Source organism: Podarcis bocagei, assembly GCF_964188305.1.
Source record: "Podarcis bocagei genome assembly, chromosome: 1".
NCBI classification, from domain to species: Eukaryota; Metazoa; Chordata; class Lepidosauria; order Squamata; family Lacertidae; genus Podarcis; species Podarcis bocagei.
Genome location: NC_138125.1, coordinates 96031607 through 96048857, shown reverse-complemented (window position 1 = coordinate 96048857; position 17251 = coordinate 96031607). Strand labels below are relative to the sequence as shown.

The 17251-nt window shown below is 39.9% G+C and overlaps 1 protein-coding gene across 21 annotated transcripts in view; it reads right to left on the bottom strand.

The window, feature by feature from the left end:
* The window catches only part of KALRN (kalirin RhoGEF kinase), a 501553-nt gene that overhangs the window by 24621 nt on the left and 459681 nt on the right, over positions 1 to 17251 (bottom strand). For 16 of the 21 annotated variants that reach the window (XM_081188017.1, XM_081188032.1, XM_081188033.1 and 13 more), the window contains 12 exons: positions 15343 to 15476; positions 14210 to 14276; positions 13814 to 13917; positions 12821 to 12890; positions 11523 to 11609; positions 10183 to 10275; positions 9513 to 9563; positions 7895 to 7972; positions 6780 to 6965; positions 5347 to 5518; positions 3901 to 4142; positions 2506 to 2753 (listed from right to left, as the gene is read on the bottom strand). In XM_081188017.1, coding sequence (XP_081044143.1) covers positions 2506 to 2753; positions 3901 to 4142; positions 5347 to 5518; positions 6780 to 6965; positions 7895 to 7972; positions 9513 to 9563; positions 10183 to 10275; positions 11523 to 11609; positions 12821 to 12890; positions 13814 to 13917; positions 14210 to 14276; positions 15343 to 15476 — 1532 coding nt within the window. Of the gene's footprint in view, positions 1 to 1591; positions 2754 to 3900; positions 4143 to 5346; positions 5519 to 6779; positions 6966 to 7894; positions 7973 to 9512; positions 9564 to 10182; positions 10276 to 11522; positions 11610 to 12820; positions 12891 to 13813; positions 13918 to 14209; positions 14277 to 15342; positions 15477 to 16365; positions 16414 to 17251 lie in introns of those variants that run through there. The other 5 variants (XM_081188025.1, XM_081188027.1, XM_081188026.1 and 2 more) reach the window with 2 other exon arrangements.

Sequence of the window (17251 nt, the reverse complement as noted above, 5' to 3'; positions counted from 1 at the left end):
GCTTCATATTCAAGTATAATTAGCAGAAGGTGTGAAAGGGGCTCCTAATGACCTGTGGTTTCACTCCTTCACCCAAACATTCAGTGAATGTGTGTACTGCAGGCATGAACAGGGCTTTGGTTTGCAGAGCTCAGGGGGCATATTTCTCCAAGATTATACTTGAGCATATCATCCATAGAAGCATGATAAGTAAATGGGAAAGAATGTGAACATTATTAAGGAACATAAAACTAGTGAAGTAAAATTGATATAGATTTGCTTTTTTTCTGAATAAAAGGCCAAACTTTTAATGTTGGAGAGGAGGGGAAGAAAAATTCCCATTTCCCCCTATACATTCAAGTTAGCTTGAAGTAATTTTGAGAACATAAAAGGCTTTGAAACAAAGTGTACAGAATTCTCAACATTTGCAGTGATATTCTATAGTAGCGTGAAACCCATGAGAGAGATACACAGGCCTTCTCTCTCTGTACTGTTATGTATTTATGCATATATTGTCCATGTTTTTCCCACCCAGCAAGTCATTGTGCTTTATTTCCATTGGTGCAATGTTTGCTGTATCATTGGTCTTCCTGTAGCATAGCAGTTTTGTGCATGAAAAGTCATGGTCAAAAACCTAAGTCCCAACCCACATGACAATTCCCCTTGCCGTGAAAATAACTGCTTCCACATTTCACTGAATTTTGTGAATATGCCCCCTGGGCTTGTTCCTAATATGGGAGGTTACCCTGAGCAAGGCCAATCACACAAACGCCTGGCAAAACCAGCATGTGAGTTCCATTAAGAAACTTCTGTCACTCCCCATTTCCTCAGGCCTTGATATCACCTTTTGATCTTCACTGGATGAATGATGGTCAGGACAAAGCTCAGTTGATAGAGCACGAGACTCTTAATCTCAGGGTTGGGGTTCAATCCCCACATTGGGCAGAAGATTCCTGCTCTGCAGGGGATTGGACTAAATGACCCTACTAGTCCCTCCAACTCTACAATTCTATGATAACTTTGTAAAGACTATAAATTATTAGGCCCAGTGCAGACCTAACCATATTAAGCATTGACAAGAAAGCAGGAGGTGTGCTGTGAGCTCACATTCTTTCTCCCCTCTTTGGTGTAAATTCACCTCTTCTCTTGTTGGTTTTTGCCATAGTTGAGCACTACATTCAGGATGCACCAATGCTAACCATGGTTAATGCGAAGTAGCTTAGCAAATATTTGCAGTCTTGCTTCAAATCCTGGTTAGAAATCAGACTCATGGCTAAACATGGTTAGCATCTATGCAGATGCAACAATAAATCATGGCTAAGGCTAATAAGAAAAAATTCTTTGTGTGGAAATCTTCGTGTAGGCTATTCCCTCTCTCTTAAGATATAAAGACTGGCAACACTGTGCCTGCACTGGGCCTTATTCATTTGCTGCAGCATACGTTAAATCTAATGAGTCAACACACCTAATCTTCAGTACTTAAAAGTCCATTGAATAGCTCCCTTCAACAACTGTACTCCAAGGAATCTGTGCAAGATAACCAATGCTGAATCAATTTTTGACAACTGAAGATTAAAAAAAAAATAAAAATCAACTGGTTTTACAAAAAGGATTGTACCTTCAGTATTTAATATCAAAAACATTTTCTTGCATTATTTAGTCATTTCAAACTGACAAATTTCAAAAAAAGGTGAAATAGTATTCACACATTTGTTAAATAAGCAACAAAACATTGTAAGAAAAATAAGAACTTAAAGAGGGTCAAAAACTGGTCCTTTTTAACCTCATCAAAACATGCTCATGGTGAAAATTTATTTTACATATTTAAAATAGTACATTTAAAATTATTAGTTACATTACAGGTACAATGATGAACATTGCGACTATCCATAATATTGCACAACCTGACTTCAAATATGGGTTTCTTTAAATAGTGCAAAATACTTTTTACAGGAATGTACTCCAAAGGGGATTTCTCAAACCAAATTATTTTTACAAAATATTATGTGAACAGAAAAAAGAAACTTTCAAAATAAAAAAGTTACAATCTGTACAAGAAATTGCCATTGACAACATTGAATCTCTATTCCTTGAGAAGTGGGTCTCAATCCAATACAAGGCCTGATGTATGTGGGTGGTGTTTTTCTTTGCTCTATATCATTATAACCTATATATATATATATATTTATATTTATATATATTATAAGCAATTTAAAACACAAGATAAATACAAGTCCAGTCAAATCAGGTCCATATTTAGGAAAGGATGGGGGGGGGGAACCATGCCCTTTAAACTGTCTATAGATTTCAATTCTTTACAAACTATGGGGGCAGAGCGGGGAGAGAACAAAATTCCAACAAAAGCCCAACTATGCCAACATGGATACCCCATGTTGTGTTACCAAGCAAAGTTTGTTCCAATGGCACTGTAGATTTTTTTAAAAGGCAGGAAAATCCTAAGATTTGGGTTTTATTTTTCCTCAAAAATCCACATACTGCTCCCAGGGAATCCAACACAGCACTTACTTTATGCCTCCATCGCTATTATCTGTAGTTGATTTAGTGAGGGGAGCCAATATATTCCCTGGGATCCATCCTTCTGCTGCTGGTGAATGGTCATTGGCAGGCTGGTACACAAGGAACATGTTCTGCTGGTTAATGGCAAGTACTTGGACCACCTCACCCTGGTTGACACAGATTTCATTCTCCTTCAGTGCATAGTAATCTTTGATGACCACCATAGAAGAGGTCCCATTGCACCCACCCAAGTCATTCTGAAGAAGAGACACAGAAAGCAACAGTGACAAGATAGCTCGGGTGCAATGCTAAGTTTTTTTTATCAGCATCTCCTGGGCAACACATTTAAGTGTACTAAGAGTTTACAAGACATCTCAGTGTGCACAGCAGCATGTTGCCTAGGCAACTGCACTGTGTTTCCTTCCATGTGGTGCTGTGTGATTGACAGACTACAGATCAGTTGGCGTAAATTCACAAATGCATACTCATTGTCACTATAAGCAGTAGTTCTTTTTAATAGCCTGCTTGTGAACAAAACCTACACATAAGCTTGGGACACAACAGTTGTCAACTAATTTCATAGGACATTTTTGAAAATCGATTATTTTCCTAATTTGGGAGATGGGAGGGCAAGGAAAGAAGATCAGTTAAATAAATGCATCAAGTTACATCGGTTTTGGAAGGCAAAGTGAAACCCTGGTCACATAATGGAAGTACTGCAGCTGATATAATTAAGGTAAAGAAAAATAAGAAGCAAGAAGAACTTTGTGTGCAAAAGCTCCCTGGTTCAACTCATGTCCAGGTAGGGCTGGGAGAGAGTTAGGACTGAAACCCTGCTAGTCAGTGTAGACAATACTGAGCCAGGCAGACTAGCAGTCTGACTTGGTATACCACAGATTCCTATGTTTCACTTATCCCAGTTGTTGCTGAGAAGTCTGCAATAAGGAATGAAGGCAATTGCACTCTCTTGCTGTTATCTACTCCCTCTGAACATGGACTTCCCATTCAGCCATCAGTGGGGACCACTCCCCATGAATTTGTCTTAAGATTGTTGTTGTTCTTTAAAGCAACTACAGCTAATAGCCACCAGCACATGAGGCAGTGATTTCAAGGCTAGAGATGCACTTGTGTTTCCCTCTGTCAAATTTGCTTTCAGCTTTTCAACAAAATCGCACCATGCAGATTCTTGAGCCCTTTCCTAACACCCAGAACCGGCTTAAGACTGGATGTTGCTGTCTGAAAGCTGAAGACCATTTCCTTCTTGGATCAGCAGTTACCATCTATATATTGACTCACGGGTTCAAGTACTCACATCCACTAACCAGGATCAGTAACAGGCCAAATTTGAAATGATGGCAATTGCAGTAAAAAACACAACAACACAAAGTGAAAATACATACATACCTTGATTAGTTCATATTTGTCCCCAGGCTGGTGCTGCTCATGCCCTGTGCTGCCATTGGAGGTAGATATTTTCAGAGGTGGAAGAGATGGGTTACGCATTGTAGCCTTCAAAGGTTTATCCGACCCTACTGGACCTGAGGAATAGGGTCTGGTGATGGGCTGAGGTACCCTGCTGGTCTGGGGTCTCATTACAGCAGAACTGCTGTTTTCTTTGCGCTGGTACTCTATAGGAGACTGTAGTGCTGGAGTAGAACACTAGGAGTTAGTACAGACCTGCCCATTTGCGACACCATGTTTGCCTAATGCAAGGGACACCATGTTTAGCTTGTTTTAAACAAGTAGCCTGGGAAAATACAAACCATTCACCTACATAGCTTGGAAGCACTTTAAGTTTCTCTTCAGGAAGAGTGAGGGAAGCACTTTCACAAGTGCTGACTTAACAAGACTGTAAAAACCCAACGGTGCAGATCAGGCCTGCTTGGAGCTCATAGTAATACTCCCTACTTCTAGCCTCTCGATAACAGCAACAGTGAGCAGTGTCTGCTCAGTGATGCCCCTCCTGCTTTCATAATTTGTTGCTCTGGTGGTTGATACTAAATAGCAGCTAGACCTAAAAGTTTACTAATCTTTATTTTATTTAAGATGAAATTGGTAGAGAAGAGAGGCAAAGGCAGCTTCTGCAAAATTCTGGCTTAAGAACAAGAAGAAAACAGAACAAACCTAGTTTCAAAGTCAGGAGCTCTGCATGCCCATCCCTTACTATATGCAAATATAACATGGATGGGAAACCTGTGGGCTGCTATATCCCCTCCGAGTAGAAGAGGAGTCCATAGTTGAAACTACATACTGTGTGAAGTAGGACTTCCTCTAATATGTCCTGAATCTCACATGATTCAGCTTCATTGGGGGGAAAATGTAGGTTGTACCCAAGACTGGCTTGCATACCTAAGGACTGTGAAGTGGTCAATTGTTAAAGAGGGCTACAGGAAATGACAAGCCAGTTAGCCTAGCATCTGTTCCAGGTAAACTGCTGGACACTGTTGTGAAAGATGACAGCATATACAAAAAGAAGTGTTGCTGAAGAAGAATTAACATGGTTTCTGAGAAAGTAGGACTTGTCTTGGTAAACCATTTATAGAATTCTTTGAGAGTGGCAGTAAGTATCTGGATGAGGTGATCTGGGAGACAATGGTACAATCCAACACACCCCATCCTGAACTCCACTGCTAGACTTCCTAAAAGAAAAAAGATTTTCACCCTAGATTTTAATCCCTAGCACAAAATTTATCTGCCTCCAGTCATGCTCCATTTAAAAGGAAGGTCAGTGTACATGACAGTTATGGAGGCGGCCTGCAACAGCAATCTAGGTAGGAATAAGGTTCTGCCCAGAACAGTCAGAAAGCACTTGGGTTTTCTATAATCAAGGACAGAGGTAAAAATGCTTACCATTTAAGAAGTCCCTCTGTGTGTCCAGCACTTGATTGATATCCTCCACCCAAGCTTGCTGGATTTCAGGATTGGCTGCCTGCAAAATGAGCCTTTCTGACGTTTCCCGACTCATGAGTGCGAATTTGCAGGGATCATTGTCCACATTATCCTCAAGGATTAGGTATGTCATCTGCAAGCAACCAGAGAAAGCTCAATGCTCATTCAAGGGGGGGCAAGCAACTTCAGGTAAACTATATAGCAGCTAAACTGAAAGATGGCCCTGCCACCACTGCCCAAATGAAGAGCAGCAACCACAGAAGGTTCACTTCTCCAGAGGAGGAACTCTCTGGAAGTAACATCCCATAGAGAATACTTGGCTTTCAGCTTTGTTCTTCAGCTTCTGTGCTAAGCATCTTCATGAACAGTTCAATTATCTCTGAGTTACTGGCTTTCTTTAATGGTTAGCAATGCTAATAATTATGGGTGGTAGGAAGAAAATTGCTCTACATGAGATGCCCTCCAAAACAGAAAATGCTTTCTGTCATATTGTCAAATAAACACAAGCACAAACAGAACAGCCTCTAAGAGGGAAAGTATAATGCTCTTTGCCCAGGCATACAATGCAAGTGTACAAAGGTTTATCATCTGCTGACTGAAGTTTTTTGCTGAACATTTAGAGCAGGGGTTGGGAATCTTCTTCAGTCCTGAAGGTCTCTTTCCTTCATGGGCAACTTTCTAGGGGGCGGATGCCAGTAGGGCACAGATGAAAGTGGGTGGGGCAACGGATGCAACTTCTACCTTTGTACAGTAGGCTATATTTGAGCCATGTAGAATTCAGAAGCACACACACACACACACAACACCCACCCATCCATCAAGGCAAGCAAGAGGTGTTTTTGTAGGTCAACAACACATTTCATCCAGGCAAAAGCAGTGAAGGAGACTGCTGAGGCTGTCTGCGAGAGGGTGTAGCTTGGGAATGGGGTATGGCCAAGTGAGAGTACTGAGGGGCCAAGGGGCATTTGGCCCCTAGGCCTAAGGTTCTCCAATTCTGGTTTAGATAGTTCAGCTCTAATTAGATGTGATGTTATTTTGACGCTCATTATCCTAACCCTATGCTATCCTAGCAGTTTTATATAATCACTCACTCAGTCTGCACACACACACACACACACACACACACACACACACACCACAGAATAATAGAATAGAATATTAAAATAGATTATATATCTATCGTACACCATGGCTGCAAGTCAGAGAATGACATGATAGTACTGTAGGACTGGAAAAGGGCCTAATGGCCATCTTCTTTAAACCTCCTGCACTGAAGCAGAAGGACCTTTTCACACCACCAACTTTGCTTATCTAGTGTGCAACAAACCAAGAAAAGGAAAAATGCACTGCAGTGAAGTTTCCAAATGACTCAAGGAAGCACAACCACAACTTACCTTTATGCTTCGCTTAAACAGGTACCCAGGTGTTAGAGAGCCTTTCCTCAGAAGTTCACTAAAGATGACAATTTGCTCAAAGAGGAAAACTCTGCGTTCTTTTGGCCGAGAGAGACCTCCAGAATCCTGCTCTGTTACATAGAATGTATCCTGCTGTAGCAACTTCCCTTGGGCTGCCAGCTTGCCCTAAGTTAAATAAATGTTAAGTTAAACACAGATGGCATAGAAAGAGGAAAGGCACCCAATCATGGCCAGCATGTTATCACATGGTCTGGGGTAGACCTTATGATTTGCTCACGTGTGTGAAATGATTCATTATCACATGATGTTTAGCCATTTATGCTCAAAACTCGCTACCAAGTTCATGTACCCAATACTCTAACATGAATATGGAATTACGTACAATATATGAATGCCCACCCATATATCTGACCCTTGCAAACCTCCTGCATCAAAAAACCCTGAAGGAACACAGGAATTTGGCATGCAACACACACACAGGTGTATGTGCATATCTCCCACACCATACTATATTGTATGTGTGATAAGGGATTCAGTCCAATGCTCTGCCATATGTAAGATTTCCACATTGGTGACTCTGAAGCAGATGCCTGAAGTTTTACTCAAAATGACTTATAAATTAAGCAATCCCACAGTGGAGAATCAGGAGTAACAGGGAAATTATCTATAAGCTACAACAACTTTAACACAATACTACATAGAAGCTTCAAGGTTTCACTGGACTGAGAGTCACAGTGATGCCTTCAACAACAACAGCAAAGGTAAAAGGCACCAGGCATAAGAAACTTCTTGCTATGTGATTACAGGTGCCAAAGGAAATGATTAAACAGTCTCCGTTCAGGTGTGTGTCTCTCTGTGTGTGTGTGTATGAACATGTGTGAGAGCACACTCATGCCCACAAGTGTACAAACGAAACTTCCTTCCTGGGTAAGACTCAAAGCAGAAAGTTTAAGCATCTCATACCCACCATTTTATGGAAGAAAGTGCACACAATCCCCCCCTTCTAAAATGCAGTTGGACTATTCCAATGAGACACAGCTATTAGTGTCAACAATTGTACTATTATATCCACATTCAAAAATATTGACTTTTACCTCAAAGCCCTGAAGACGACCCAGGTTCATCATGTCATTGCAGCGTTTAGGAACAAGGCACATCAGCTCCACAGCTTTCTATTAGAGAGATGCAACACATAATCAGAACTGGAAGGAATGAAAGGGCATCTAGTGTGCTACCCTACTCAAGATAGGGCAAACCACGTATTGACCCTTCCATCCATGGTACACAGGCCAGAGTCTGAAAGTGGGTATCTTGTAGAAAGATGTCAGTGGAGCAAATAGCTCAAGAACGCTGAAGCAAGGGGGTCAATGCTTATTTTGCAGGACAGTATAACCAATTACTAAAGTAGCTAGACAGTGGAACTTCAAATATGGCTTCTCATCACACTTACAGTGTGACCCAAAATAATTCTAGCAGGCACAATTATTGCCACCATGGACTGACCACAATTCCCACCCATGTAGATGCCTGCTGTACACATGAAATGCCCAAAGTGACCAGAACAAGAAGAGCCTTCCTTGTTTTGGCTGTGGTGTGAAAGTGGTTCAGTGAAGCCAACCACAGGTGGGGCAGGAACTGAATCCCTTACTACCTTGCAAGCCAGTCATATGAAGCTGCCTTTGCCTCAAACCACCTAGAGACCATTAACTATCAGCAAGCCCCATTAACTTTACCAAATGCAAGCCCTGCTGAAGCCATAGCTCCACAGCCTGCCTTTAAGTGGGGCTACAGAACGGTTGGTTTTGGACATAGGAAAAGGATTTTGAACTCCTGTTCCAGACCTGTGAATGAGGGAAAAGCTCCATCTGACTGTATTGTCTAATTTTGTGTTATGCCATGCCCCCATGGTGCACTCTTTCAAAATTCAAAATGTGCCCACTGATCCAATTATTGGCAACCACTGCAGTATGGGACAGAGTGAGCCTATGCATAAAGAGAAAGCTCCCCACTTCAGACCTCCCCCCCCCCCCATGAACTGATGGCAGGAAGGGGCTGTAAAGCTCCATTCAACACAAAGGTGAGCATGTGGAGAATGCTTGAAAGGGACTTCAATAAAATTATCTGAACAAATACTGTTTGGTAGCCAACACGGTCCCCTCCAGCTGTTGGATCACAACTGCTGGAGGGGGTGATGCTGCCTGGGACAAAGGAAGTGAGATCAAGCAACATCTTGGTGTACTGAAAGAGCCTTTGCAAGTTCTAGGCTGGTATCTGAACTTGTGTCTTCCGTATTTGTAACTTTGTGTTTTCAATTAATGCATCATATCAAATGTCACCTTGTGTCAATTGCAACTATCCTTGATGACCAAAGGAAGAGGGCAAGGAAGGTCTAAAGTAAGGATATTCAATTTGCTGCTCATAAGGCTAATTTTAGCTCGAGTTGACATTTTACATCAAACATTACTGAAAATGAATACAGCATAAAAGCAAGTATTTAAAGGCAGTGGGGGTAGGGTGGGGAGTAAACAATAAAAAAATCATTTTTCTTTTTCTTACTGGTTTCACCATATGAAAATCACTCTTATATACTTTTTTGGTATCTTGACTTTCTGTTAATATGCAAACACCCAAGCCAGCTCACAACATGAACACATTATAATCATTCAATAAAAACAATACAAAAGAGAAAAGAAAGCAGATAAAAGTCCATACCTCTGTCTCTGAACATTCCAGCCCAGCTTTTTCACTATATTTTAGAAAATCCTACATGAATGAAAAACATCCTCTTAAAAATAATTAACAAGAATACATATTAATATCTTCCCCTTTGAAGGCATACTTGCTTACTTGTGGAAATGATTTTGCGTGGCAAGGTTCCAAACCCTCTCAAGATGTTAAGGAATAAAGACACATGAGAGCACTAACTTTAGGTGAGTCTATGCTGCGGTTTAAAAGTGCCACCCATTTAAAGGTCCTAACTGATGAACAAATAGAACACAAGACTGAAACAAAATGTATACATTTACAAATTTTATTGTGATCTACAGTAATTTTATTATGCATGATTGAATCTGCAGGCTTTTTGAATGCTGAACATGTAGCCATACCTTTCAAATTTAAATGGTCTCTATAGGGCACCTGGAAAACACCCCATCCACTCAACCCTGCCTTCACAGTGCACGCCCCCTGTACTGCAATAGCTTTGATGCAGTATGGGGGAAAACAAACAAGTAAAGCTCCAGTATACATACAATGCTCCAGGGAGCATTGTGGTTTAGCCTGCTATAGCAACTGGGTTGGGTTGTTTTCCCCCCCCATTATCAGTATACAGGTATTTGGATAACCTTTTTCCTAGACACAACACTTCACTGGTATATTTCACCTTGAGTAGCAGCTGGTACTTGGTTATTCTTTGAATGGGCTTTATTAAGAAGTCACTGAGTGTTAGCCGCTGGTTTATTTCTTGTTGCACCTCCTAGAAAATAAAAAGTAGGCAATATCAACAAAAAATATACTTATTTATATATTGTCTTTGTTTCAAGGAAACTCAAGGGGTCCCCATCCAAGCACTGACCAGACTATGCCTTACTTAGTTTTAGCAAAATTTTCTAACATGTGCCTTCTGTCAATTCCCTGAGATTATAGTCATCTATGACATGTTGACTAGCCCATCTTTCCAAACCGAAGTTAGACTAGTCCAAATGTTACTACAATAGGCCAGCAACAATTAAGATTAGTATTGTACAGATGAATATAATTTTCCTTTACTCTTCTTGTTGTGTGGGTGGGTGGGTAGAAAAGGAGGTTAAAGTGAATGTATCAAGCATGAAACGTCTTCAGAAACGGGTACAAAAAATTTCTGGAAAGAATACTGGCACCATATGTCAATTAAATGGAATGAAACAACCCCCAAGCCAAAGGGAATGAAACTCGAATAGTTGTTAACAGCTTACATGGCAGAAATGTTGCTTTTTTAAAAAAAAGAAGAAGGATTTTAAGCAGAAATGTTAGAATTTTTAAATTTAATATTTGAGGCAGTTTCTAGACCTTGAGACAGACATAAATGGAATCCTTTCATAAAAAGGTTTAGGAACCATAAAGTATGGAGGGGTTGCTCTCTTCCTTTAACTTCTGGTATCATTCTCCATATTTGTATGTGTGTGTGCAAGCACACCCACCCACCCTCAGTTCCTCACACCTGCTACAACATGTGCCAATCATCTATGCATCTGTTAAAACAATGAGGTAGATGACAAAACTTTCTAATAAAGAGTATTTTTGCACTTTAAAGATGAACTAATTAAATTATGGTGTAACTTTTAATCTGTATCTATTCCACCTGTTTTCTTTCAGAGCTAACTTTGACTCCAAGTGGCAGGTGTAGAGCTTGCTGTACCCCTTACCATTTGCATAAATATGCTTTACCAAACAAAAAATTTGATACCACAGGTAAGTAAGACAGCCCCCCACAAACTGCCTGGTCCTACCAGCAACAAATGTACAGGGAATCAGGTGGGGCACAAGAGAAAGAACACACTGCTAAATATAAGACAGAATTTACTTGGAAAGCAAAGATAGAAAGGGGGAAAGCCACTAATCCAAATGGGATAAGCTTGCTGACACAGCTGTAGGAATGTGTGTGCAAATATGAGAGGGGAGAAGAGATCCTGTCAGGTGTATTTTAAGCTGCAACATGAATAAGGAATGAAGGCCAAACCTTACCTCAAAATATGCACCACATTCCGCTACTATATATTCAGATTTTGGTTTGTTTTGACAGTACACCACATACATGTGTAATCGCCTCTCCTGTAAAAGCAAAATTTGCATAGTTTTCTTAGTCTAAGCCCAGACTAAAGCTTTTACCACTGCATGGACAGTGACAGAAAGCAAATTTAATTACTCTTGTCAGCCACAGCCCAGACGGTCTTAGGGAGTATTTATTTTCCTTGTTTTAATTTTACTGTCTACTATCACCTGATCAAAGGACTGTGTACAGACACCAACTTTTGGAAAAAGAATGAGGAAAGCAAGATAAAACTAAAGTCCCTTTCCTAAACCCGAAGCACAAGCACCTTCCTTCCTCCCAAAGATAATGTGCGAGTGGGTCGCCCCATGTGGACATCAGATTCAGGCAATTGTTCAAGAAGGGTAAGACTGCATGATTGCTTGTCAGGAGACATGCCACACATGCCACTGCTGCTTTCATTTTGCTGCAACTTCCATATCTCTCCGGTTAGCTTTCTGAAGCAGCTAGGCACTGCTGTAGTGCTGCTGCTGAGAGGACAGGAACAGAGCTCCTTGGATCACTAGCTGTACAAAAGCAAATAGGTGGTACAGTCAACTAGAATCTTCAATATACAAAGAGATAGTTCATGGGCTCCTGCGTTAAATGGCCCTACACTATTATTACTTCCTCAAGCCAAAAGATGAGGACATGCTCAAAGCCAGCCAGCAAGTATATGATTGATATAGGATATTAATCCAGGTCCAAGCCCATCAAGCTATTACTAAGGAGGCACTTGTTCTATAATCCTAGTTGAAGTGTAAAAAACGTAGACTGTTTAATAAGCAATGTATTATTAGAAATTGCTGAGGTATACATCTGTGTTAGTTTAGCTCTGTTCTTGAAGACACACATCCTGTACAAATATACAAAGGTTGTAGCCAGGAAGTAAGCAGCTAAACAGTATTTGAAGCAGCATTTGGGGTGGTGGGTACATTTCCAGCCAAGTTTTAACAGAAGAAAATAAGTAAAACAGAATATTATTACAATTATGGCTTGACAATTTTGTGGATATTGAAGGAAAATTACTTTTATTCTGGAAAAGCAAAATAAACACTCCACTCAAACATCCCATTTTATGGCTTGAGGAAAATCCAGGTATTATTCCTATCCTCATTTGGGGGCGGTGTGTGTGTGTGTGTGTGTGTGTGTGTGATTAAAATATCCAATCAGTACAACCAGGGCACATCTAGGAGCTATTTCCATTTTTTAAAAGGACTAGCATGTAACTCACATGTTTGATGAAGAGCTGTGCTAAACGGTCGTGCTCTTGAAGGCACTTTTCCAGTTCAGCAAGAAAAAAACTGCAATAAAAAATACACAACTATTCACAAAGTCTCCCTCAGTACTCTTCACCACCATACTATATAGTTTTATCTGATTTTGTCTTGCATCACAGATAAAACTACCCTCATATAAGATCAGTTACTTCTGAATAGCTTAGCCTGCATCATCCTGCTAATGGTTAAGAGAATTTCACTGCACATGAGGAACTAGTGAATATAAAAAGCCCATCCGTTGGCATGCAATATCCTCCTCCAAATACTGAGAACCTTGCTGTTCATCTGTTAATGAAGATAGCCCCAGTCCAGTCTTCCTGTTGCAAAGAAATAGGGATAATTGCCCATAATTCTTAGGGAAAGGTTGTGAAAACAGGAGTCAATTATCAGACATCTCTGTTCCATGGAATTTATCCCTGCCACCACCTGCATTTTTGAACTATTTCCTTTCTGCACATATAATAAATTGAAAGTTCATCTTTGCAACCAATTTGCAACCCTGAGATTCTCCAATAACATATGTTCATTTGATTTTAAATGAAGGATTTTACAGAGCCTCATCATGGGTGCAACTAACAAATAATGGGAGGCACAGAAAAATAATTTCAGCAATTACTGAGTAAAAGAGGCAATACTAGAGTAAGAGGCCAGAACAGTGCTGTGTCCTGTAAGTCATAATATTCAGTCAACTAACATCTATGGCACTAGACACTAGAGTTTTTGCTTGAAGCTTGCAAGAGACCTCTTGGGATATAACAAATGCTCAGGATCACATACTGAATGAAATGTTGATTGCTGCTACTAGCTATAGAACATTAACTCACAATGAACTTCTCCCAGAGGGTGAGGGGATGTAGTATAGTAGTTCAGGCCAAGTAAAATGTCTATGTATATGAGAAGTCTATGCATTTTAGCAATAGTCAGTTAAAAGCTGACTGCAGACTTACTCTTTGTGCCAGTCATAGATCTGGTGAATGTTACCAAACACTATCTTGTCTTTCCCTTTCATGTCTTCAGGAACACCTTTTTCTTCTATCCTTTTCATGAATCCCTTTAAGGAAATTTTAAAAAAATAAATTAAAAAAAGCAAATTTCAAATTCCATATTTTGTTATATTATTGAGATACACATCATATTCAAATGAGACTTATTTTATATCCATGGAAGGGAGCAATTAAACCTTAAAGAAGTGCAAAAAGACAGCATTAAAACATTTCTTCTGTGCCCTCAGATGACAGATAAAATTATCTGGTTTTGGTTCATGAAGATTATAGTGTTAGAATATTACTCAATTTGAGAAGCTACAGTGAGAATATATACCCAATCTAGATTATTTTACTCACCTCCACCACAATTCCTAAGTCTTTGACATAGTCTTTCTCTGTCTGTACAAGTTCATTTAAAACAAACCTAAAATTCAAAAGAGGAGCATATTGTAGCAGCCAGGTTAAATATACGTCACGTATACATGGTCAGCAACTATTTTCACTAGTAGACTAAGTAGTAATAGTAGACTTTTCACTAAGTAGACTCTCATCTGAGTCGGGCAATATCAGGGCAGCTCAGGTTGATTATAAACAGGCAATTCCCACACCAAAGGCATGCATTATTAAAAAAATAAAATTATATGGTGGTACAAGAGGATTCAAAGCCACCAAAGCAACCAACTTCTTTCAACTCTCATTACATGCATTAATGTCACTGGTTGCTCTATTGAAAATAGTGGGTGAAGACATATACAGTTAACTCGCATCTTACGAGAGGGCTTGGTTCTAGAGCAGGCTTCCTCAAACTCGGCCCTCCAGATGTTTTGAGACTACAATTCCCATCATCCCTGACCACTGCTCCTGCTAGCTAGGGATCATGAGAGTTGTAGGCCAAAAACATCCGGAGGGCAGAGTTTGAGGAAGCCTGTTCTAGAGGTTCAAGCATAAACGCAAAATGCATAAAGCCAGGAGACTCTTCAAAGTGGAGGGCTGCTCACTGGGTTCTAGGAAGGTCACAAAAGGGCTCTAGGACACTGCCAGAACCCTTGAGCCTTCTTCCCAAAGCCTGGCAAACCTGCAACTGCAGTTGTGTGTGGTGGTGGCAGTGGCGGGTGGGGGACTAAATAAATGGGGAGCGGGGAATGGTGGATTTCCTACCCTCTCCATTTATTTATTCCCCCCTCAACTGCACAAAGGTGCAATCATGTAAGTTTACAAGTATAAGCTGCGAGTTACCTCTATAACATATTAAGAACAGAAGAATTAGTTTTAAGAATGCCATCACCATAGTTTATAAAACTGTTTCTGGGAGAGCTTTAATTGGTTCTGTGGTTTCAGCATAACTTCTTCTGAATCAGAGCAAAGTCGATTGTTGAAGGAGCCTACTGGCTAATGCCCAGAGCTTCACCACTATAGACTTTATCCACCGGTTCTGAGGTCATGTATAAGGGATACCTACTTGAAAAAACAACAACCCAAAGTTTACTTACATTCTGCCTCTCATAGCTTTGGCTTTTTGTTCTTCTTCAAGGTTTCTTGAAGGAGGAGTTGAAGGTGTCACATTTTCGTTCAAGCATCCAGTGGAATCCTTTAAGCTTCCCCGGTAGGAGCCTCCTTCTAATGTCTTAAAAATAAGAAAAAAGCCAAAGGATTCAGCAGAAAATCTTAACAGATTGACTATATAGCTATTCCTATAGCTACTTCCTCAGGGGATCTGTATTTGCAATAATTAGTAAGCGGGGGGACGGAACCCTTCAATTTTCTCAAAATGTACCCCAAGGTGACATTTATTTTGTTTAGGCTGATTGGGGGAAGACAGCAGAATAGAACTGGCTTGATTCAGTACAGCAGTTTACAAACTAAGAACTTCTCATTCATTCCAAAGTTTTCCTAAATATTCTGAAGACCTCCTGAATAGGATAAATGTTAAAAGGTTACAGTATATCTGTGCTAAGTGTTTCCTGAAGCTGGTCCCCACTTTTTCCCTACGTGTTTTGTACATCCCATTTGCAGATCTTTTAGGCTAGTCATGGATTTGGTTAGTTCCAAACCAAATGATACCTAATTTGCAGTAAAAGGTAGATTCCCCTCAGAAGCAAATAGGTGATTGTGGGGTCGTGCAGCTATTTTGTTCTTATTCCACATTTGTGCAGAAAACCAAATCTCTCCTTTTCGTTTTAATGGGGAAAATAGGAAGGGAAGAAACTGAGGGATACCAACAGTGGAAGAGGGCTGCTGATTTGCAATACCTAACATCACACTAGAAGAAGCTGGCTAAAATGAGCCATTTAAATATTTAATTTATTCCAGTATACAAAACACTCAAGACAATATTTGTTTCATTTAACAGAAATACCATTATCCCATCTGAGATCGAATTGTTATTTTTTTAATTTCAAGACACAGAAGCGAAGCATCTAGGATTCTTAAAAAGTACAAAGTATATTGTCTGAATGGCAATTTATGTAACTATTTGCAAAATGAGCTTTCCATTTCCTGTATCAGATTCTTACTTGTAAGCAGTGCTTAAACTGGTCTTCTAGATCAGCTGTCATGGGATTTTGTGATTTACCAATTCAGAATATCAGCATTGTAATTACATATGGAAGTGTAGGTGGTAAGGAGAGAGGCAAGAAGAGTTCACACAGGCATAAGTGCTGTTCTCAAGCCAATTAAACCATGGCTTAACATAGTCAAGTTGTAACCAGGACTAAGAGATGGCTGACCTTACTAGTATAGATAGATAGATAGATAGATAGATAGATAGATAGATAGATAGATAGATAGATTTCAAAAAGAAACATCAACCTCCATCTGAAAATGAAAATGGAGCTTAGCTATGATAAAGGTGATGTAATATTGCAACAAGCAAGTCTGACCCAAAAAGTTGTTTCTTTATTTAAGTAATACAACTCAATTTTATGCATGTTCCTTTGAGATGTCCCACTGAGTTGTACAGCACATGCTCCCAAGCAAAGGTAGATAAGATAGCAGCTTTAGTTTGCCCAACTGAATTAAGCTGCCTAGGATTATTTGTTACTGTATTCATTACTGCAAGCCGCCTGGAGTGTCTACAACTAAGGCGGGACATTAAATTGAAAATATTGCTTCATGAACCACATACTGAACAGCCCTTGAACCAAGTTTTCCAAAAGTGGCTCTTTTTTTTTGAGGGGGGGGGATACATGAAACAGCAACCTTCTAATACGCCTAGTGTTTTAAAAAAAACAAGCAGAAAAATGACAGATTCGACACAGCATAGCACTTGACTGAATATTGTAAAAGAAATAAAACATTTTAAAAGAAAAAATACTTTATCTGCAATCACACCCCTAGAAATTTACCAGGTAAGGAATAGATGTTACGGACTATACTATAGCCCACTGATGATATCAGGAA